General features: G+C 43.9%; 10 protein-coding genes across 10 annotated transcripts; 6 read left to right on the forward strand and 4 right to left on the reverse strand.

The window, feature by feature from the left end:
- Window positions 1-2,681, forward strand: K450DRAFT_246138 (uncharacterized protein). Its single transcript, XM_051589873.1, has one exon. It carries the CDS (start codon window positions 40-42, stop codon window positions 2,602-2,604), a length of 2,565 nt encoding a protein of 854 aa, XP_051443518.1. The 5' UTR covers window positions 1-39; the 3' UTR covers window positions 2,605-2,681.
- A 753-nt stretch (window positions 2,682-3,434) lies between these two features.
- K450DRAFT_246142 (uncharacterized protein) lies at window positions 3,435-5,722 on the forward strand. Its single transcript, XM_051589874.1, has 7 exons — window positions 3,435-3,466; window positions 3,540-3,675; window positions 3,922-4,057; window positions 4,123-4,149; window positions 4,214-4,765; window positions 4,841-5,466; window positions 5,541-5,722. Exons 2-7 carry the CDS (start codon window positions 3,673-3,675, stop codon window positions 5,628-5,630), a joined length of 1,434 nt encoding a protein of 477 aa, XP_051443519.1. The 5' UTR covers window positions 3,435-3,466; window positions 3,540-3,672; the 3' UTR covers window positions 5,631-5,722.
- A 44-nt stretch (window positions 5,723-5,766) lies between these two features.
- K450DRAFT_200172 (uncharacterized protein) lies at window positions 5,767-7,614 on the forward strand (the record flags this gene model as incomplete). The annotated part of the gene is made up of 6 exons (XM_051584624.1): window positions 5,767-5,910; window positions 5,980-6,217; window positions 6,293-6,336; window positions 6,425-6,583; window positions 6,650-6,898; window positions 6,961-7,614. 6 exons carry the CDS (start codon window positions 5,767-5,769, stop codon window positions 7,612-7,614), a joined length of 1,488 nt encoding a protein of 495 aa, XP_051443520.1.
- A 69-nt stretch (window positions 7,615-7,683) lies between these two features.
- On the reverse strand, window positions 7,684-9,112 carry K450DRAFT_246149 (uncharacterized protein). The gene is made up of 4 exons (XM_051589875.1): window positions 8,740-9,112; window positions 8,296-8,672; window positions 8,090-8,220; window positions 7,684-8,003 (listed from the first exon to the last, which is right to left on the reverse strand). The coding sequence occupies exons 1-4, from the start codon at window positions 9,056-9,058 to the stop codon at window positions 7,754-7,756; spliced, it is 1,077 nt and encodes a 358-aa protein (XP_051443521.1). The 5' UTR covers window positions 9,059-9,112; the 3' UTR covers window positions 7,684-7,753.
- Window positions 9,113-9,144: 32 nt separating this feature from the next.
- Window positions 9,145-10,019, forward strand: K450DRAFT_246151 (uncharacterized protein). Its single transcript, XM_051589876.1, has one exon. It carries the CDS (start codon window positions 9,213-9,215, stop codon window positions 9,912-9,914), a length of 702 nt encoding a protein of 233 aa, XP_051443522.1. The 5' UTR covers window positions 9,145-9,212; the 3' UTR covers window positions 9,915-10,019.
- On the forward strand, window positions 10,020-11,322 carry K450DRAFT_246153 (uncharacterized protein). Its single transcript, XM_051589877.1, has one exon. The coding sequence runs from the start codon at window positions 10,125-10,127 to the stop codon at window positions 11,220-11,222; it is 1,098 nt and encodes a 365-aa protein (XP_051443523.1). The 5' UTR covers window positions 10,020-10,124; the 3' UTR covers window positions 11,223-11,322.
- Window positions 11,323-13,450, reverse strand: K450DRAFT_246155 (uncharacterized protein). Its single transcript, XM_051589878.1, has 3 exons — window positions 12,481-13,450; window positions 11,756-12,404; window positions 11,323-11,685 (listed from the first exon to the last, which is right to left on the reverse strand). The coding sequence occupies exons 1-3, from the start codon at window positions 13,243-13,245 to the stop codon at window positions 11,423-11,425; spliced, it is 1,677 nt and encodes a 558-aa protein (XP_051443524.1). The 5' UTR covers window positions 13,246-13,450; the 3' UTR covers window positions 11,323-11,422.
- Window positions 13,451-13,883: 433 nt separating this feature from the next.
- On the reverse strand, window positions 13,884-15,125 carry K450DRAFT_246161 (uncharacterized protein). Its single transcript, XM_051589879.1, has 3 exons — window positions 14,399-15,125; window positions 14,189-14,290; window positions 13,884-14,111 (listed from the first exon to the last, which is right to left on the reverse strand). The coding sequence occupies exons 1-3, from the start codon at window positions 14,682-14,684 to the stop codon at window positions 13,999-14,001; spliced, it is 501 nt and encodes a 166-aa protein (XP_051443525.1). The 5' UTR covers window positions 14,685-15,125; the 3' UTR covers window positions 13,884-13,998.
- A 457-nt stretch (window positions 15,126-15,582) lies between these two features.
- K450DRAFT_246169 (uncharacterized protein) lies at window positions 15,583-16,802 on the forward strand. Its single transcript, XM_051589880.1, has 5 exons — window positions 15,583-15,783; window positions 15,865-16,008; window positions 16,082-16,221; window positions 16,279-16,397; window positions 16,475-16,802. Exons 1-5 carry the CDS (start codon window positions 15,716-15,718, stop codon window positions 16,577-16,579), a joined length of 576 nt encoding a protein of 191 aa, XP_051443526.1. The 5' UTR covers window positions 15,583-15,715; the 3' UTR covers window positions 16,580-16,802.
- Window positions 16,803-16,861: 59 nt separating this feature from the next.
- Window positions 16,862-19,153, reverse strand: K450DRAFT_246174 (uncharacterized protein). The gene is made up of 8 exons (XM_051589881.1): window positions 18,620-19,153; window positions 18,435-18,516; window positions 18,199-18,360; window positions 18,019-18,133; window positions 17,891-17,951; window positions 17,606-17,831; window positions 17,326-17,528; window positions 16,862-17,263 (listed from the first exon to the last, which is right to left on the reverse strand). The coding sequence occupies exons 1-8, from the start codon at window positions 18,976-18,978 to the stop codon at window positions 17,002-17,004; spliced, it is 1,470 nt and encodes a 489-aa protein (XP_051443527.1). The 5' UTR covers window positions 18,979-19,153; the 3' UTR covers window positions 16,862-17,001.
- Window positions 19,154-19,216: the final 63 nt, after the last annotated feature.

Below are 19,216 nucleotides of genomic sequence, written 5' to 3' on the forward strand. Positions count from 1 at the left end.
TTACATAAAAGAGGCCAGAAAGCCAATCCCGCACTCTACATGCCGACTACTGCAGCACTCCAGTCTATACAGTCCATCTCGGACATCACCACTCAAGTTCGCCATACTAGTGGCGACATTCCACCTCCCCTCGTTGGCGCCTCTGTCACTGTTCTCAATGGCCATGCATATGTATTTGCTGGCCGCTTAGTGTCATCTCGCAAGATGACGAATTCACTGTACATTCTCGACCTCAAAACCCTCGAATGGACTCGACATATTCCGACACCAGATAGCGAACAAGCTGCGAATCCTCGATATTTTCATTCAGCCGAAGCGTACCAAAATCAAATTATCTTTTTTGGTGGTATGGGATACTCAAGAGAATCAGCAGACGGTTTATGTGTATTGGACGATGTTTCGGTACTGGACGTCAACACATTAGAGTGGAATCACCATACGATAGAGAAAACACTTTATTCACCTCGTCCTCGATATGCACATCTTTCATCCATTGTTCAAAATACACTAGTGGTAGTGGGTGGCCAAGACATGACGAACAACTATATTGAAGAGATTAATGTCCTTGATCTCCACACCTGGAAATGGATTAACGTTAAGCCCTTCGAAAAACATGTTGGTGCCTACCGCTCCATTGCCGTCACTGCTCCTTCCGGCGCTCACATCCCTACCATGACCTCTGATGCTGGTACCGCCGCCACCAAACCCACGGGCACCACGATGGCTAACGTCAACTCCGATCAACAACAACAACAACAAGCAGTCGATGGGTCGATCTACATGTATTCTAACTACAATTTTGCTGACGTGCGAAGAGAATTACAAATGATCAGTGCGCCTGCAAATAATTCGAAACCAATTCAAGACTATTCGTCTCTCATGTCTGGTTCAGCCATGCCACCTGGTTTAAGGTTTCCCGCGGGTCACATTCTTGGACATCACCTTATCCTCACTGGAACTTACTTAACCCCGCAAACACACTCCTTTAGTATATGGCTTATGAACCTCAGTGCTATGTCATGGTCTCGAGTCGAAACAGGGAGCATCTTTTCCACAGGCTCGTGGAATCGCTCCATTTTAAGCCAAGACCAAAATAAGTTAATGGTCTTTGGGCATCGAGACCGGGACCTTCTTACCGACTATAATCACCGCCAAGTCAACTATGATCATTTGGCTGTGGTGGATATGGAAGCCTTTGGTGCTTATCGACTTCCCGTCATGACGTGTTCGCCTCTTGCTCAAGAGATGGGGCTCAGTCTACTCAACGAACCTGGCGTTTCGGACTTTTCCATCATTACCCGAGAAAACTCGGTCATCCCCATCAATTCGGCTATTTTACGCCGACGGTGGCCCTATTTCGACCGGCTAATGAAGGACAATGTTGAAATCGTCACGGTGAAAGAGGATACGGAGGACGTTATCGTCGAGACCGAGGCTTCGACGCTAGCTTCCACAGATGCAACCATAGATAGTACAGCAGAAACCACTACCACTACGCAGACCAGCAACGGTAGTATGGAAGATTCAGAGACAGTGACGGAAGCAACGGTGTCTGTCAAACCAACCTTTATACAGGAAGGTGACATAACCCCAGATGAGGCGGCTGCAACAGATATTCATGATACACTGATAGCGGAATCTCCTTCACAAGATGTTTCACCTCGACCCAGCATAACAAATCATCTTCATCGCGAAGCCACTATCAAAAGCCATGCTCTCCATTTCCCGCATACCTCTCAAGTTATTATTGCGTTCCTCCAATTTATATACACCGATAATCTTCTCACTGCGCAACAGCATCAACCTCATATCCTTTCACAATTGCTTTTGTTAGCTGATATGTACGATATTCCAAGACTGAAAGACTTAGCCACGCACGCCCTTCATCAAATGTTGAACATGTCTACCGCCGCCCTCATTTTCGAAACGGCCGCTCTTTCTCATCAAACCAGTCTGCAGATTCGTTCTTTGAAGATGATGATTGCCGCCAAGAAACTCATCCAACAGCAACAAAACAGTCGAAGTTCAGTGACCGTTTCGCCAAGACCTTCGCTTCACACACCTCCTCCCTCTGCTTCCACGGTATCACTAGAATCAGCGACACAAATGAATTCACCTCGAAGTGTGGCGTCGACCAATTCGTATATGTCAGCCACGGCTACGTCCAGCTCAGTTCATCGATTTGACTCTAATTCTCGCATGTCCCTTCTTGACCAAGGTCACTATATGACTTCGCCTGGTCATCAGCCTGGTTCGCCCAATGGTTCCATTCGCTCACGCACCGCTTCTTTAACACGAACTCAGTCAACGCGCCGGTCACTGTCAGGCAACAACCAGTCTCCTTATATGGCGTTTTCATCGCCCATGAATCCCATCATTGCTGAACAAGATGATTCCGATTACGCCAACTCTCCTAGGCGAAGCACCAGTACAAACCGTCCTAACCTGGACCTATCGGATGAAGCGTCTTCCGCCAAGGACGAACCAACTTCATCCAGTAAGAAGTTCATGAGTTTGAAGAAGTCCAAGAAGTCATCCGATGGTAAAGAGAAGAAGCCTTTTTTGGAAGCTTTCAGTAGTAAACTGGCATCCTTTGCACATTAATCCTCCCATATTGGGTTTTTTATTGCACATAGTAGTTGTTTAAAAGTTATATAAATACATACATTTCAAATGAACCATCGCTTGGCAGGGATTGCTTATAACGTCCACTTGGAATTAGTAATATCCCACCGTTCTGTCATAACACTTGTTAAAAATCGATGTGAACACATTAATTTCAAATGAGTCATGTGAATCAAACATGGCTCGGCTTAGCCTGCTTACCAAGCTCACTTGGCATCCATTGGCGATCTTTCACGGGTGAAAGATCGCTCCACTACGCTCAGGCCATCTTCGGCCATTCAACCATGTGTGTTGCCTAAGTTCAAGTAGCAAGCAAACATCACAGCTGTTGCAGACAGCAGCAGTTCATGCCCTTCCAGCTATTTTTTTTTCTAAAAGGAAGTGTTTATGGTCTGAGGATTTGGCAGGTGACAGTGATTATTCATGGCTGGCCGAGCCATCGAATTTCTCGTCATTGGCATAGTAGAATGCCCAAGCGGGTCTTGAAAATAGAAGGACCTGAGGACATATAGAACAGCATACACTTTCTAGAAGCAACCTCATAGAGGACAGGGGGCGGTGGTGGCAAAAAACGAAAAGGTTGAAGTGGCAAACAACGAACAGAAGGTGCCATTGTTTCAAACAATCATCTAGTCGTTACGATACGAACTACCATGGCCAAGTTGTTTCAAAACCTTGGTTCAGTATAATATCGGCAACCTTCAAAGCTACAAGCTCTTGTTAGCTCTATGTAAATAGAGAGAGGGGCGAATGATACAAAAATTTCCTAGCCTTAACGTGCCTGAGGACACTGACTTTTTCTTCTTCTTGGCCCCCGCAGTCCCATAAACCCCATTGATGGGTAAATGTCGTTTTTACTAGCCTCAACACTGCTTGACGGAAAGCTTTCTTCATACTGATGGCAATTGCACTAGATTTTGCAGCGATATCTAACTCAAGTTCAACTGGTTCCCTCATATACTCATACCGGTGGATCTTCTCAAAATGGACATCCATTCCAAAGTACACAGAGCAATGCAGTCCAACATTTGAAGCAGATGGAGTCAAATGGTAAATATTATGTAGTTATATGACAAGTACCTTGTACTGTTTTACTAAACTACTGGGTTTTAGGGCACTTAAGGTATGGGAAGCACAATACAGGAAATTTCATATTGGGAGGGATTCTGACATGAATTTTCAACCGACTTTTTAGCTATTCAAAGGCAGACAGCGTACGCCTAATGTAACTACATGCAACCTTTGTATTACTAACTCACAATCCAGTACTCCTAAACATAATTTCTTTTTAACAAGGACTTGGCTTTGTACTTGAAGATGGTCGATAGCGATTCACATCCACTGAAAGGCATACGGAAGAAAGTACGCATCGTCTTTGTGGTGGAAGATGTGGCAAAATCAAACCGCATAGGTAGGGCCGATTATGGGAAAAGTAAGTATCAGTCAGGTTGAATTGGAAATACAATAGCATTATCTTAACTCTCAACTGTCAAACAGCGGAACATCCGGTATGGTTTAGTGAAAGTAAGCAGCTTTTTGAGAAGTCGGTTGATGATGAAATGTGAAACTGGTTACTAAATCCTAAAAGAACACGCTACATGGGGCGAGGAATCTCTGCTTCCCTTGGATCGGTTAGGTGTCTATGCCCCCTACAGTAATTTTTCGACGTCGCGCGACCGACAAACTGTCAGTGTAAAGTTTGAGGTTTTGAAAACAAGATCTGATCCTCCAATCCTCAACCGTGGCGTTGGCTATATGCCCTTCATGCAGAAATATTTCAACGATGCTGCGTTTTCAGATGTCACATTTAAAGCCAAACTCGACAATCAAGAAAGAACTTTTTATGCTCACAAAGTCGTCATGGCATCAGCCTCCTCGTGGTTCGAGACACTTTTTACCAATGGCATGAAGGAAAGCTTCTCCAATGAAATTACCCTCGCAGACACCGATCCAGCCACCTTTGAATTTGTACTACGGCATTGCTATGGCATGGAATTCGACATTGAAAATATTGAACAGGCTGAAAATATCGTCGTCTTATCAGATCGCTTTGGTATTGATCGCTTGAAAGATGAGGCATTCCGGCACATCCGGCTAGAACTGTGTCCAAATAACATATGGAGAATATGGGAATTAGCTGGTAAGCATGTCGAAACCTCTTTGGTTCACAGAGAGAGTATCTACACCGTTGTGCTGACAATTCATGGTTATTTAGATAAACATTCTGACAAAAGAACTTATTTAACCTGCGAAGATTATGTGTCGCAAAACATTCCTACTTTGATCAAACACTCCAGTTTCTTCCAGGCCAGTCCAAATATTTTGGAAGTCATTCTTAAACACGATATGGGCAACTTTCCGTCAGAGGAGAACCTCTTTGAAGCTGTTGTTCGATGGGCCACCTATGAAGAGAATATCGGCCCCTCAATGTATGATGATAATTCTGATCAAGCTTCTACAGAAAGTTTTGAGAACTTGTCCACTGTCGCCTTGCAAGAAAATCCTACCTTCCCTGAACCCATGTTGGGGGAAATGGATTTCTCTGTTTTGAAGTATCCCTTTTTCTCCAAGCCCACCTCTCCAATCATGCTACGGTCCGACGAGGATGGCGTCATTCGTAGACATTCCATTGGCACTGTGGGGCAGCGTAAACGTGAACAAGAAAAACTGGCAACCGATCGAAGAAACTCAGCGGACTCGGACTCATTTCCGTCCTTTCGACTAATGTTATTGCCCTATTTATTGCAGCATATACGATTCCCTCTTATGTCACCGCAGTATTTAACGTCAAATGTAATTTCCAATGAGATAGTTATGAACGCTGAAGGAATGAAAGACTTGGTAGGTTTTTGGAGGTTTTTCAACTTGAATGGATGACACCATGCTAACCTCATACATTCCGATGTACCTTGTAGCTCATAGAAGCTTTCGCATACCATGTGTCAGGCACACAAAATAACTCAAAACCAACGCGATTTCGAGCTCGTATCCAGAGAGTCGATTGAAATATCCACCAAACCTTTTTATAATAAAGCATTAATAAAATTTCTCATAAATTTCTTGGGTCACGCAGCATCCATAACCCCTCAGGTTCTCTCCCACCTACAAGCTTGACTAGCTAGTTGGATCATTCGACTAGCCATGACTACCCATTCCGAGGCAAGTGCGGAAAATAACATTCCTCGGGAAAGTTCAAGATTGTTGGACAATGAACCGTCGTCTACGTCGTACGCGGCTGTTGAGAACGGCGGCCAAGAGGAAGAACAAAGAAGCGGAGAGCAACGGGTGGGTTGACCAAACGTCCATGTCGAGAAATTTCTCGAAGCTGCATTCACTAACTCGGATCATTTTAAGTCTTCCAAAGCTCGCCGCATCACTATCATTGTTTTGGCCGTGGTGCTTTCCACCACTGTTTTGGCCACCGCATGGTTCGCCTCTCACTACAGTTCACTGCGCAAACGATCATACCGACCTTACGGGATTTTGAACAACGGCACCCATGACTTTAGACAAACCCTTATTATGATATCGTTGGATGGCACCGTTAATGACTACTTGGATCGTGGAATTACGCCTAATCTGGATGCCATTGGTAATTGAGATTGATAGAGCTGTCAATATTGAGTATGTTGCTGCCTGCCTTTTCATACTGACTTGTTATTCGTAGCTGCCGATGGCGTTAGAGCACAGTACATGAATCCCTCGTTTCCGGTAAATTTCTTCTGCTTTTGATTAATGTAGTCAATCCATGCCCGCCCGCTCTATCCATATTTATTTTACCCACCTTCTTAATTCACAGTCAGTGACATTTCCAAATCATTGGAGTCTGGTGACTGGCCTCTACCCTGAAACTCATGGCATTGTTGGCAATGTATTTTATGACCCGGTATTGAATCAAACCTTCAATTATAAAAGCGCAGCTGGTAGCTGGAGCCCCAAGTGGTGGGGAGGTGAACCGGTAAGAGTCCAATTGTACAAGCGAGCATATGTAGAGGTGAATCTATCTTATTGATAATACCGATAGATCTGGGTCACCTCGGAACTGCAGAATGTGACATCGGCTGTTATCATGTGGCCGGGCTGCAGTACCAGCTTCAATGGTGTACGTCCGACCTATGAAGTTCCCTTCGACGACGTTACAAACAGCGATAAGAAAATGGATCAAGTGCTCCAATGGCTTGATCTTCCATTGGAGGACCGACCGCAAATCATCAATGCGTATATTCAAACTGTTGACCAGCACGGTCATAAGTATGGCCCATACGACAATCTTGTAAGTTGTCATCTTTGTATACAATGTACTTGTCAATTCATCTCTCTAAACCATCTTTCTAGACACTGAACGCATTGCATTCGGTTGATGGTAGCCTTGGCCGCTTACTGGATGGATTGAAAAAGAGACACTTGTCCGATATTGTACATATCATGGTGGTTAGCGATCACGGCATGTCTGAATCTTCCAACGACAAATTGATTTACTACGACGATATTCTGGATGAAACTGCCCTCGGAAACATCTGGAAGTCGGAAGGATGGCCATTGTTGGGTATACGCCCATACCCTGGGAGAGAAGATGCTGTAGATGACATTTATCAACAGTTGTATGAACATTCACTTCTCCCTGGGGCCAAGTACGAAGTCTTCCGTCGCGAAAATATGCCACCCAAGTATCACTTCTCTCACACCCAACGAGTGCCTCCTGTAGTTGCCATTCCGTTTGAAGGTTGGAACTTTGTTACTCATAAGCAGTTTAATGACCCTACCAAAGTGTACCAGCCTCGCGGTGTTCATGGGTACGATAACTTTGCTCGACAATCACGGGCTATCTTTGTGGCCAAAGGCCCATTCTTTGATTGGGATTTAGGGAGGGGTCAAAGACTCAAGCCATTCGTGAACGTTGAGGTTTATAACGTTCTCAGTCGCATCCTCGGACTCCAGCCTGCCGAGAACAATGGCACTCTGGCCGGCTTTCTTCAATCTCTGGATTAGTTCTACCTTCTCACCCCATACGCCAATCCTTTTTGTACATGAAGAAACAATTATGTTAATGTAGATGAAATGACAAGAGGGAAATCTCTAATAAATGGTACAAGTGGTGCTTTCTTTTTGCTTCTCTATCGTTTCTGCTCTAATATGGAGAATGTCTTTTGGCTTGCATGCGACTGGGTACACCACGGGCCACACTATTTCCGCTGGCCGGCTCTATGATGCCAGGTGTGGATGTCCAGGTGCATAATTTCGAATCCTCCCCTCCAGAATACATGACGTTGGTTTGTGGATTCCATGCCACTGATCTAACAACTTCAGTGTGACCGCCCTTTAAGGTTTGGCAAAGTTGAAGTTGGCCTACATTGACATGCATCAAATTGATATCGCCACTACAACAAATACAAAGTTAGATCCAACCGTTTTTTTTTTTTAAAAAAAAAAAAAAAAAACAATAAAAATGAGACTCTAAGCTTACCTGTTGGAACCTGCAATTAAGTAGAGTCGTTGGGTTGCTGCATCATATTGGCAGTCAATTGCATAATCCACCTCCAGCAATCCAGGCTGAGTAGCCTTTCGTATATCTTGAAAGTCGCTAATGAGATCACCCTAATGTACATTGAAAAAACATGCAATGCTCAGATACATATTCAGACGCACTGCTCGCTGCCGGGGCTAACTTACCTCAATGGAGTGAAGGGACAGAGTCTCAATGTGCGTAAGACAGTAGACATATTCGGAATTAGGTCCAAAATAGCCAGCTCGGTTGACAGATGATCCTGAGTTGATAACGGACAAAATGGCTTCGTCTTCATCGAATTGTTCGACAGAGTAGTTGCAGACGAGACCATCGGTAGATGCAGAGATGAGCTGTGTCGGTATAGTAGGGTGACATTGAATGTGGGTGATATCATCATTATGCGATTCCACAAATTCGGCCATTTGCTTCGTTTGGCGGGTATCAAAGAACTTGAGCTTTGCCTCAGATACAACTAGTTCAGTACCCGCAGCAATCATAGCTTCGTTTGAGTTGATATCAAAAGAGCATAATGGCATATGTGCTAGATAGGAGTTGTTAGCGGAGAGCCATCAATATCACGAAAAACACATTGTGCATGACAAAAGTACCTTGGAATATTTGAACCGGGGAGGCGGGGGTTCGCAAGTCCCATCGAGCAATCGATCCGTCCATAGAGGCAGAAAAAATCATTTGCTCGCCGTGCGTCAAAATCTTTGAGATTTTCTCGGTATGATAGTCGAGCGTAAGGGCAATGGACAGTGTAGCCGGGTTGTACAGTTTGATCTGGTTGTTGGAAGCCGAAACTACGACATGCGAGGCATTGGCGTTGACATCGTAAATATAGCTGTCATCAAGGGAGAACAAAGTAGAGCGGTTGAGATGCAGCTGTGGCAACAGGTCATTTGCCTGACTGAACTGGAATGCCATTGTGATGTTAGCAGGAGTTGCTCACAAAAATATAGAAGCAGCACTGACTTGGGCTCACCCACAAAAAAAAAAAAAAAAAGCAGTCGAGCGCTGATCGGTCGGCCTTGCTGTGCTTTTCGTTTGCAGTCAGTCAGTCGTCATACCTTTCCTTCCAATGCAACCTCCCTCATTACGACCCCATCAGAAACTGGCTGCCATTTACCCAGCCATTGTCGTGCTGGGTCTATTGGTTTCCAAACTCGGCAACATTCCTGATGGTTATTTCTCCAACAAGCGTAATATCTTCAACGTCTATTTCGTCAAGCTCGGCTGGTTCTGGACAACCTTGGTCTACTTGCCTTTCGCTTACCTTGTTATCTCTGATCAAAACGTACAGAGATTCGGAAAGTCTACTGTCCGATGGCTGATGGTTACGCTTTACTGGTTCCTATTGACTCAATGGGCCTTTGGACCAAGTATCATCGATCGAGTTTTCATAGCCACGGGAGGAGCATGTGATTTTGTCCAACTAGACGAAAACCCAAATCCCATTCAGGTTTTTGAACAAGTGGCCTGTAGAAAGCAAGGTGGAACTTGGGCTGGAGGACACGATGTTTCCGGACATTGTCTCTTATTGATACATAGCAGCTTATTCTTTCTGGAAGAGTTGAGTTGGCTTTGGTATACCCCGTCTTATAATACAATCATTCGGAAAAGCCAGTCGCTCTTTATTGTCGTCGGTTCGCTCCTTGGATTATGGGCATGGATGTTACTGATGACCAGTATTTATTTCCATGGACATTATGAACTACTCTCCGGTACTTTGTTTGGACTGTTTGGATGGGCCTTAATCGTAAGTACAGCTTTTGGTTGCTGAGCATAAAACATTGAACTCACCAGCGGAATTTTTGCCTCTAGTACGTGGTCGTTTTACCACGAACCAGCTATCCCAGCACGGCCGAAGAGAATCGCCGTGAAAAATAAACAAAAATTTGAATAGCTAGCTGTGTTTTTTTTTTTCTTAATATCTACCGAAAGACTTTATATTCTTAATAGATTTCAACCATAATACCTACACACATCTACCATGCTTCTTCAATGTAGGCGACATGTTCATAAAATCATAACAGATGCATCCTTAGCTAAAGTAATGCCTCAAATGAGGCATCCGTCTATGCTACGTTTGGCAACCACCACCTCGACAACGCGACCACCGCAGGACGACGAACCTCGACGACCAGCTGTAACCAAGTATAAAGCTTTATCGATACCTACTTTAAAAGATCTTCCACAATTGTACAAGGAACTTGTCAAGGCAAAATTGGCGGGCCTAGTCGCCTTGACAGCTATGGCAGGTGTGGCCATAGCCCCGGGCACAGATGTGTCAACGTTACTGTATACCACTGCAGGCACTGCACTGTGTATTGGTTCAGCCAATGCCATCAACCAGTGGATTGAAATTCCTTATGACGCACAAATGCTTCGAACTCGAAATCGTGTTCTTGGCCGCCGCGCTTTGTCACCGTTTCACGCTTGGGCTTTCGGTATCACCACTGGCATTGCTGGTACAGGCTTGTTGGCTACCATGGTCAATCCTCTCACCGCTGCTCTCGGTGCGCTCAACATTTTCATTTACACTGGCATTTACACTCCTATGAAGCGTGCTTCCATCGCCAACACCTGGGCTGGCGCTGTGGTGGGTGGTATTCCACCTATGATGGGATGGGCAGCGGTCACCAACTCCTTGGATGCCGGTGCATGGGTTCTAGGAGCTATTGTGTATGCTTGGCAATTTCCACACTTTAATTCCTTGGCCTGGAATTTACGTGCTGATTATTCCAAGGCGGGTTATCGCATGATGTCTGTCACCGACCCCAAATTGAATGCTAGAGTGTCCTTGCGATATAGTGCTCTCATGATTCCACTCTGCCTTTCCATGCCTTACCTTGGCCTTACCACCTGGTGGTTTGCCCTGGACTCTACCATCGTCAATGGCGCTATGCTGTTGGGAGCTTACCGGTTCTGGCGCCAGAGCAACGAAAAGACTGCACGTCAACTCTTCTTTGGAAGTTTGCTCAACCTTCCACTCATCCTTGCTTTGATGATTCTTCATAAGGAACATCCACAACCTATTTACAATGACCAAGATCTGCTTGAGGATGATGAAGAATGGGTTGAGGAGTAGATGCATTTTTTTATATGTGTAAAACATCCTGTTCGTCCATGCCACGAATTTCAACGATATAGACGCCTAAAGGCATTAGTCGAAATAAACTGATTGTACAAATTATTCACCCTCTTATAGCACAAACTGCTTTCCCATTGACTTTTGCATGAAATTCCAACGAAAACTACAAGAAAAGCTACTTTATGTGACTTTGTATGTTACATCATATTACAGGAATATAAACGACCGTCGCTGCCTTTGACCTCTAGCGTTTGCAGTTTGGTTTTGAGCTCAGGATCCAGTTGGGAAATATCGCTCAAGGTTTCGTCCACAGCATAGTCGTTGTTATGACAATGGCTGCAATTTCGGTCAAGCTCGTAAAACAACATGTATGCACTTGTGGAAAGATCATCGAAGACGGCCTTCTTTTCCTTCTTGGTACCTTTGATCTTCTTGACACGTTGACTCACATTCATATCATCTAGGGATTAATACATTGGTCAATTATGCTTAACTTTCCATGGTTTTAGTGGTACATTGTTTAAGCTTACCAAACTTTAACCAGACATCTTGGTAGTCATTTTCAGGGTCCTGGATACATGCATACGCGATATAGTGGCCAGCGAAAGGACTGTCTCCACGGTGGCAAACTGCACTTCGCAAACGGACGACGGAGTTCATTTGAAGGCCGCAATTCTGACAAAGGTCCGTATCATCGATATTTTGGTTCAAAAAGCGCTCAAAACTGATTTCCGGAGGTACAATGACTTCGCGCTGTATTTTTCTGTAATTTAAGGCATTGTCGCAAGAGTAGCGCTTGAGCACCATGGGTAAAATAAGGTTGCCGTCCTGATAATGCGACGCTGTGATGCGTTCGCCCTGCTCATTTATTCCACTGTAGAAAGGCAATAGTTCTAAGACTTGCCATGCTGCAACTGATACTTGTCGTTCGGCGTTTTCGACATGAACAGGGGCTTTATATGTGCTGGATGGGGTGGTTCCAAATTCTTCTGGCTCTTCGTATAAGACGTTTCGCTTGATGCCGGTAACCATATTGTTGTACATCAGATCGATTAGTATCTCTTGTAAATTGATTGGAGTATTGGAGTCTGTTGGTATCGGTAGTGTTAATGTGCGCTCAGTCATCACTCTGTCATCGTCGGTGTCTTTCGAGGCGCCATGGTATAGCCTTACTTGGAACTAAGTATTTACAAGAATTTGTTTGTCACACTGATTCACATTGTAATTGGGGCATTAAAAAAAGACTTTCACTTACAGGTAAAAATGGTAACCCAAAGATATTGGTGAGGTGTAAGAAAAATTCGCTTGTGTCCTCTTGTGACCATGCTCCGGCAAACGTATGACCTTCCCATCCGGTGGCTTCCAAGGCTTTTCGAAGCCGTCGTACTTGGTCTGTTCGTACAAGGTGACCATCTCTTAATCGGTTGACAAATAAACGCAAGGCTGTCTGCAGACGTCGCTTATCGAAATCATCATCGTCGGTATCGCTGGTCAGCAGTGGATCAAACGCAGTGGTCGTGGCATACATGCTGAACAGCAACGCATCGATGTAACATGATGTCAGCTGGTCGTTCTCCGAGCCGAGCATATCGTGGGTCAAGGGATTAGGCGGGACAAGGATGCCATCGTCGGCATCTTGGAAATCGTTCAGCTCTACTAGTGCTTGCCGGAGATCCCATTTGTGTTGTTCAAGTAAATGTTGGCAGCTTGCCGGATCTGGTTCTACTCCAATATTGCCTTGAACATAATGTGATAGCTTTTGTATCTTTTGCTTTTGTTCTTCTGTCAGCACTACCGGTGGCGCTGAAGTCGGTGACGATTTCTTCTTTCCACGAAACAATTTACGTAGTAAATTGCGCTTCTTCTCTTTCTTATGGACAGGCGTTTCTAGCCCTCCATAGGCGAATTCTGACATCAATTCTACAAGGTTTGTTTTAAAAAGTAGTAAAGAGAAACCGAAAGGTGATACATATACAAATGTTTTTTTTATTACTTTTTGTGTCGCAAAAAAAAAAATCATTCCATTCTGTACAAAAATTGGGACTCAAGCGGACAATTGCTTTTTGGCTTGGCTTTAGAAAATCTCCTTTTGCTTTAACTTGAGAAAATCGTACTTTGATTAGTCAAGATGATGATTGACACGATGGTTTTCGTCATGATGACCCTTCATTTCCTTCTCCATAGCCTTTTGAGCTCTCATTGAATCCTTTTGAGCAATTTGTTGTCTGTCTTCGTTTTCCAGCTCACGGTCAATTCGAGCTCCTCGTGACGGAGTGCCTTCGTGCTTCATGTGATCTGCATTCTGAAGGTACTCTTCAAAAGTGTCATATTGCTTGTTATGACCTTCGTGTGAGGACTCATATGGCTTGCCGGCCATCAAAGCCGCCTCGGTATGAGCAACGTTGGTCACTCGGGTTCCTCCTCTCTCGTTCACAGGGTCTCTGTCAATGTTGGACTTCCTGTATTGCATGGGGTCTTTACTTGACTTGTTGGATTGCATAATGTGATGTCAAAGAATAAAAAATATGCAGAGACAAATGTCAGTTGTTGAACGAAACCTGTGGGGCCCTCCTGGTATTTATAACGTCTTGGGTCATGAGATGACATCAAAAATGTTTCATTATTTAAAAGCCTGTTCTACCACGCTTCGGAGCTCTACGGGAAAATCGAAGAAATAAAGCAACTGGTGTTTTGCAAAAAGTGGTTTTAATAAAGAGGTGTATTACTGAATAACGCTTATAGAAAAAAACAGTGGAAAACGTGGTATGAAGGCTTAAACACGACCATGGAATAGACATTCTTTAACGTCTTCCTTGTCAGCATTCTTGCCAGCAAGTAGCTTTTTGACTTCCTGGGGTGGATTCAACCCCAACTTATCCGCTCGTTCTGCATAAGCGGACAAATATCAGATGTTAAAAAAAAGCGGAAACTATTATAGCGTCAAAGTATCAAGTCATACTCACGCCATCGTTCCAAACGTGAAATGCCAACACACGATCCGTAAGCATAATTCAAATCGAAAGCGCGTAGAACTTTATCCTCCTTGGACTGATCCTTGGTATGAACTAGTAATAAAAAAAGTTTAGATCGTATGTCTGACTCCCCTCGGGCTATGCATAGACCCTTGGATGAAACGCCTCAGCCAAATCTAAAAACAAATAAGTAAATCTCACTTTCTATCACTTTGGGCTTTGCAGCAGGCTGTTGGCGCTTGCGAATTTCAAGGTCGTCATCTATTCCAGTGTGCACTATCTCGTCTTCTTTCTGAAGTTCATCGTCATCGGCAATGGGTGCAATGTCTTCAATAGGGGATGTACTGCGCGCTTTCTTTTCCGGTTTAACCAGTGATTTGGTCAAATCGATGGGCTTTTGAATGACTCTTCGCTTTTTGGAAGTTTTAAGACCAGAGTCAGTGATCTTCTGTTGCGTGCCGACGGCTGCTCTTCTTTTTGGTGGCATGATGAAGTGAAGGGTATGATTCCAGTGTTCGAGTGAGCGTCGCGCCAGTTGACGGTTTAGGAGGCCGAACGAAATCGTGACGTCATGGGACGTGGTACGCCATGGCGTAAAAAAAGAGGCTCAATTGGCAGTAGGCAACTAGTGGTGAGTATATCGTGGCTGTTTATACCATCCATATCTCTCTCTTAAAAGGTGTGTCACGGTTGCAAGCCATTGGATACTATCGCGGAACGAGGATCAATCAGGTTAAACTTGAGAATGACAATGCTTGCCGCGAAAAGGAAGGCCCTACAGGGACCATATTGCGTTTTGAGAAAAGTAATGTGTTCAGTTTCCATCATAGTATCCTGAACAAATTTCCGTTTGTCGCTGGAAGCACAAATTGTATGTCGTGTTTCTCAGTCAGTCATTTATTGAACGGTACATCATGCTGAAAACCAGTTTCGTCCTTGGTAGCTTGTAGAAGCCTTTGGCATAATAGTCCTACTTCATTACATATCTCAAGATGTGATATAATCATGAAGTCTCCATATCAAGTGCTGCAGAATGATGCTGCAAAGCTATCCATTTAAAAGAGAGTTGCATCATCGAACTTTGTTGCAGACAATACAAATGTTCAATCTCAGCAATACAAAACGTTCCTACAAGGTCGAGCCTCAGCAGCCGCCTATATGATCTGCTTATACAATATATCAAGAGCGGTTGCATTCTTGAATAATAATGGACACGAAATTCATGTAAAAAGGCAGGCATTAAATTGCTCATTTACGAGAATATGGAACATCAATTGAAAGTGTAAGAATCTGTGTCAACCAAATATTTTAAAGCTGTATTGCGCTTGTTGCGTCTCTTTGTAGAAAAACATAGAGACACCAACGTTTCAAGAAGGTGTACAATGCTTTAGTCCGTCTTCGTGCAAAAATCTGTGGTACAGTTCGCATGACTTGCAACTGAGGTCTCACTTTGGTCCGTCAAAATTCGTTGTCCAATTTTTTTACTCCGTGAGGTCGTCTGCACAGTCCTTAACCACCATGGTGAAATATGCGGTGATTTGCGCCAGTAATCAAAATCGATCTATGGAGGCTCACAATGTCTTAAGGTATAACTATTCTTCTTCCGCGAAAGCGATCGTTCGGATTTGATCGATAGCCATTGCTAAAGCGTTGAGTTACCTCCACAGTAAAAAAGGATTCAATGTACATTCTTACGGAACAGGGACAATGGTCCGATTACCAGGTCCAGCCATCGATAAACCCAATATTTATCCTTTCGGAACGCCCTATGATTCTGTCTATCAAGAGCTAAAGGGAAAGGACCCTCAATTGTGAGTAGATAATCATTTTGATATTTGGTCGAGTTGGCCCTCGAATCATTGGCTAATGTCAGAGTAATTAAAGGTATACGCAGAACGGTTTGCTCAGTATGCTGGACAGAAATAGAAAGATTAAGGACGCTCCGCAACGATGGGCCGATTCCGTAGATATGTATGATGTGATCATCACCTGCGAAGAGCGATGTTTTGATTCTGTGTTTGAAGGTACGTTTGTGTGTTCAAAGTAGTCCCTAAATCCTCGTCGTACTAACACGTGTACAGATCTCGCCAACCGAGGAGAAGAGTCGAGTAAATCAACACATCTCATCAATGTAGATATTAAGGATAACCACGAAGACGCGTTGCTCGGAGGTCGAGCAATATTACAACTTGCTCAAATGGTAAGTGCTCGTGTAAGCTTTTCTGTGTGCTAGAATTTGGAATGACTTATTCACGATCTCTCTCATGGCATGCACAGATTGAAGCATCCAAAGATATTGATAACGATATTCAAACTATCATTGAAAAATTCGCTGAGCGGTACCCTACGCACCCAATACTTCACACTATTGCATACTATTAACAATTACTATGTTTCTGTATTTGGCATTTCCATTAAAACAAAAGGTTGAGCATGCTCTCCAAGCACTGATCATGAATTGTTTTTTTGCGTTAAAAACTCCAGCAATGCATCTTCACCTTTGATCCGTATTAATTCCTCTATTGCTTTATACTTTTCGGCTTTTGCGCTGCTACTTTCCACTTTGACATCAGGATGAGTCGTATCTTGTTTCGAGCCCTATGTCAAATAAAGTAGGTTAACAGCTTGCGCATTCATCCAAGCCTTTTCAACGTGGGTTCTTACCAACGCCGCTCGTATCAGCATCCTTAGACCACGGTGGTCCAATTCATTATCATCCTTCAAGTCGTCTTTCAAATAACTAACGATGTCAGATTGAAGAGCAGCTAGTCCTTCCAGCCACTGCGAGGATAAATCAGTAATAGTCAGTACCCATACGTCAAGGCTACAGTCTCAATCATCAGTATGTTTACCTCTCTCGACTCTTGCGCACTTGGACGTGCAGTGCCGGCCACTTTAAGGTTATGAACACCTCGATCCGCAGTTGTCGATGCAAGTAAGGATGCCTGAGTTGACGGGGACATGGGCGATGACGATGATACGGGTGAACGTGTGTCTTGTCTAGGGCTATGTTGAGATGACCGTGATGAGGATTTCGTAGACCAAGCTTCCGAGCTTTGTCGTAAACTGTGGACAAAATCACTCAGTTTGAGAAAAAAAGCAACTGTATAGCCACATTGCTAACTTACGCTTTTATGTGATCGACGAAGTGAAGTTTAACTGCAGATTCGGGCAATCGGTATACCACGCCAGCATACTTGAACATTTGATCCGCTGCCCACTTTGCATCGGATTCGTCATCAATAATTTGTATATCTCCATTGTTTTTAGTTTCCAATGGATTGTCAGGCTCAATAATGACAGGATGCCGTCGTTGTCGTTTTCGAACCTGCTAAAATATACGCAGTTGAAAATTAGTAATCGATGAGTATTGTTGGCGTTATCCTCAACATTTTTATTCTGACTTACCATGGCCATCTCTACGTGGTTCGGGCACATCCACTTTCGATTCACGTTAGGTGCAGACGCAAGAGGAGGATCCAAACAATCCAGATGCCAATAAAGACTACAATGATCGCATGCGATAATTGGTTTTTCTCTAAGTGCTGATTTCCGACACCGATAGCATAGGATGATTTGACCATTCTTGTCACGTAACCGAAAATAATCAGGTTCTTCGATCATGCCATTTTTTCTAATAAGAAATCATTAAAATATGCAATATGTCTAATCAATTTGCATTATGGTACATACCCTTTTCTCACAGGCTTGAAGCTCCCAGAGTCAACATATTCGCCAAATTCATTGGACGATACTGCAGAGGTGAGTTCAGTTAAAAAAAATAGAGCTGATGGTAAGCAGATTCGGTTGAGCTGATATACCTCCTTGAAATAGATTTTTGATATCTTTTGGAAGTCCAAAGAGAACTGGATTCGTCGCTTCAAGTTTATATAGGAGGGTTCCAAACAAGCTTCTGTGGTTGATCCGAGGGGGATGCTATTTTCAGCCAAGGAAAATCCGATCAGCCAAAGATTAAAAAAGGCGGAGACCTGGCTACTTACTCGCTTAGCTCGACACTCAGTACAGAACCATTTTCCTTTGATATTAGCAACATCCTTGCTATCCATTGGTGGCTCAACACATACGAAATGGAAGACTTTGGGACAACCTTCGCAGCATATGAATTCTCCAACTCCTCCGCAAGTTTCACAATTGTCATTACTCTATACAACAGAATCAAAGTTGCAATTTGTTAGCTAGCAGAAAAAGACTGTCGTAATACTTGGGAAATCCATACCGTTTTATCATCCGAACTGGAATGTGGTGAACCAGCACCATTCTTTTTAGTGTCTTTCAGACCTTCCTTCTTAATCTGGGCTCTGCAAATTTAAGAAGGGTTAAAAGGAATAAAGAGTTAATATTTCCTCAAACTCTTTCCATTCGCTCGTTCCATGAACATGAAAATGCGCGGCATGCCCTTACCTTGTTGCCGCTAATTTCGCCCTTTTCTTTGCAGGAAGCGAAGCCAATATCTTGGCCATGTCTTCGTCTTCATCGGTTCTTCTCGTGGTTCCTGCCTCGCCATCAGTAACAATATCACTCGGCTTTCGCGAGTGCGTCTTTCTGTTTTCATCGGTTTGATGTGAACTTGGAGCAGTATGGTTTAAAGCATGACGTGTTCTCGTTGCTATGGGAGCCTTTGTACGTAATGGTCTCCTCTGCTTCTCTGCCTCTTGATCATCATCATTATCCGAAGACTGTTTTTCACTTGCTTGTTGAAATCGAGGGCTACTTCGCGAAGGCGGTGCAGGAGATGAGGTTGTGTGTGAACTTGCAGCCATATGCTACCAAAAGTGAGTAGGGTTGGAGAGTAGCTCAGCACAGACAGGATTTTGATGAATCGCCTGCAGCAGAGTATTCCACAATTAGGTGAGATGTCCTTATAACGCCCTATCAAAGGTTGTCAACAATCCATTGAAAATTCATGACGAGCATCACTCTTGGCTTTCTCGTCGTTCTCAATCATACGGTATATGCTGTGCCCAGACTAGTGAGTAACACAGTGTCGCCGCAATCTTG

This window comes from Umbelopsis ramanniana (genome assembly GCF_025399195.1).
Source record: "Umbelopsis ramanniana AG unplaced genomic scaffold K450scaffold_37, whole genome shotgun sequence".
Classification (NCBI taxonomy): domain Eukaryota; kingdom Fungi; phylum Mucoromycota; class Umbelopsidomycetes; order Umbelopsidales; family Umbelopsidaceae; genus Umbelopsis; species Umbelopsis ramanniana.

Excerpts from the sequence above, each read along its gene's own strand:
- K450DRAFT_246151 (XM_051589876.1), top strand. The coding sequence starts at position 9,213 with ATGCAACCTCCCTCATTACGACCCCATCAGAAACTGGCTGCCATTTAC.
- K450DRAFT_246142 (XM_051589874.1), top strand. Across the intron at positions 4,150-4,213 it reads TCCGGTATGGTTTAGTGAAA|AACACGCTACATGGGGCGAG; the intron begins GTAAGCAGCTTT and ends AAATCCTAAAAG. Across the intron at positions 4,766-4,840 it reads GAGAATATGGGAATTAGCTG|ATAAACATTCTGACAAAAGA; the intron begins GTAAGCATGTCG and ends ATGGTTATTTAG.
- K450DRAFT_246149 (XM_051589875.1), bottom strand. The coding sequence starts at position 9,058 with ATGGCATTCCAGTTCAGTCAGGCAAATGACCTGTTGCCACAGCTGCAT. Across the intron at positions 8,673-8,739 it reads CCCGGTTCAAATATTCCAAG|CACATATGCCATTATGCTCT; the intron begins GTACTTTTGTCA and ends ACTCCTATCTAG. Across the intron at positions 8,004-8,089 it reads TTAATTGCAGGTTCCAACAG|TGGCGATATCAATTTGATGC; the intron begins GTAAGCTTAGAG and ends TATTTGTTGTAG.
- K450DRAFT_246153 (XM_051589877.1), top strand. The coding sequence starts at position 10,125 with ATGCTTCTTCAATGTAGGCGACATGTTCATAAAATCATAACAGATGCA.
- K450DRAFT_246169 (XM_051589880.1), top strand. The coding sequence starts at position 15,716 with ATGGTGAAATATGCGGTGATTTGCGCCAGTAATCAAAATCGATCTATG. Across the intron at positions 16,222-16,278 it reads TTTTGATTCTGTGTTTGAAG|ATCTCGCCAACCGAGGAGAA; the intron begins GTACGTTTGTGT and ends ACACGTGTACAG. Across the intron at positions 16,398-16,474 it reads TATTACAACTTGCTCAAATG|ATTGAAGCATCCAAAGATAT; the intron begins GTAAGTGCTCGT and ends TGGCATGCACAG.
- K450DRAFT_246138 (XM_051589873.1), top strand. The coding sequence starts at position 40 with ATGCCGACTACTGCAGCACTCCAGTCTATACAGTCCATCTCGGACATC.
- K450DRAFT_246155 (XM_051589878.1), bottom strand. The coding sequence starts at position 13,245 with ATGATTTTTTTTTTTGCGACACAAAAAGTAATAAAAAAAACATTTGTA. Across the intron at positions 12,405-12,480 it reads TTGGGTTACCATTTTTACCT|TTCCAAGTAAGGCTATACCA; the intron begins GTAAGTGAAAGT and ends GTAAATACTTAG. Across the intron at positions 11,686-11,755 it reads AGATGTCTGGTTAAAGTTTG|ATGATATGAATGTGAGTCAA; the intron begins GTAAGCTTAAAC and ends ATTAATCCCTAG.
- K450DRAFT_246174 (XM_051589881.1), bottom strand. The coding sequence starts at position 18,978 with ATGGCTGCAAGTTCACACACAACCTCATCTCCTGCACCGCCTTCGCGA. Across the intron at positions 18,361-18,434 it reads CCAGTTCGGATGATAAAACG|AGTAATGACAATTGTGAAAC; the intron begins GTATGGATTTCC and ends TCTGTTGTATAG. Across the intron at positions 17,952-18,018 it reads CAAAAATCTATTTCAAGGAG|TATCGTCCAATGAATTTGGC; the intron begins GTATATCAGCTC and ends TCACCTCTGCAG.
- K450DRAFT_246161 (XM_051589879.1), bottom strand. The coding sequence starts at position 14,684 with ATGCCACCAAAAAGAAGAGCAGCCGTCGGCACGCAACAGAAGATCACT. Across the intron at positions 14,291-14,398 it reads AAAGCCCAAAGTGATAGAAA|TTCATACCAAGGATCAGTCC; the intron begins GTGAGATTTACT and ends TTTTATTACTAG. Across the intron at positions 14,112-14,188 it reads TTCACGTTTGGAACGATGGC|AACGAGCGGATAAGTTGGGG; the intron begins GTGAGTATGACT and ends CCGCTTATGCAG.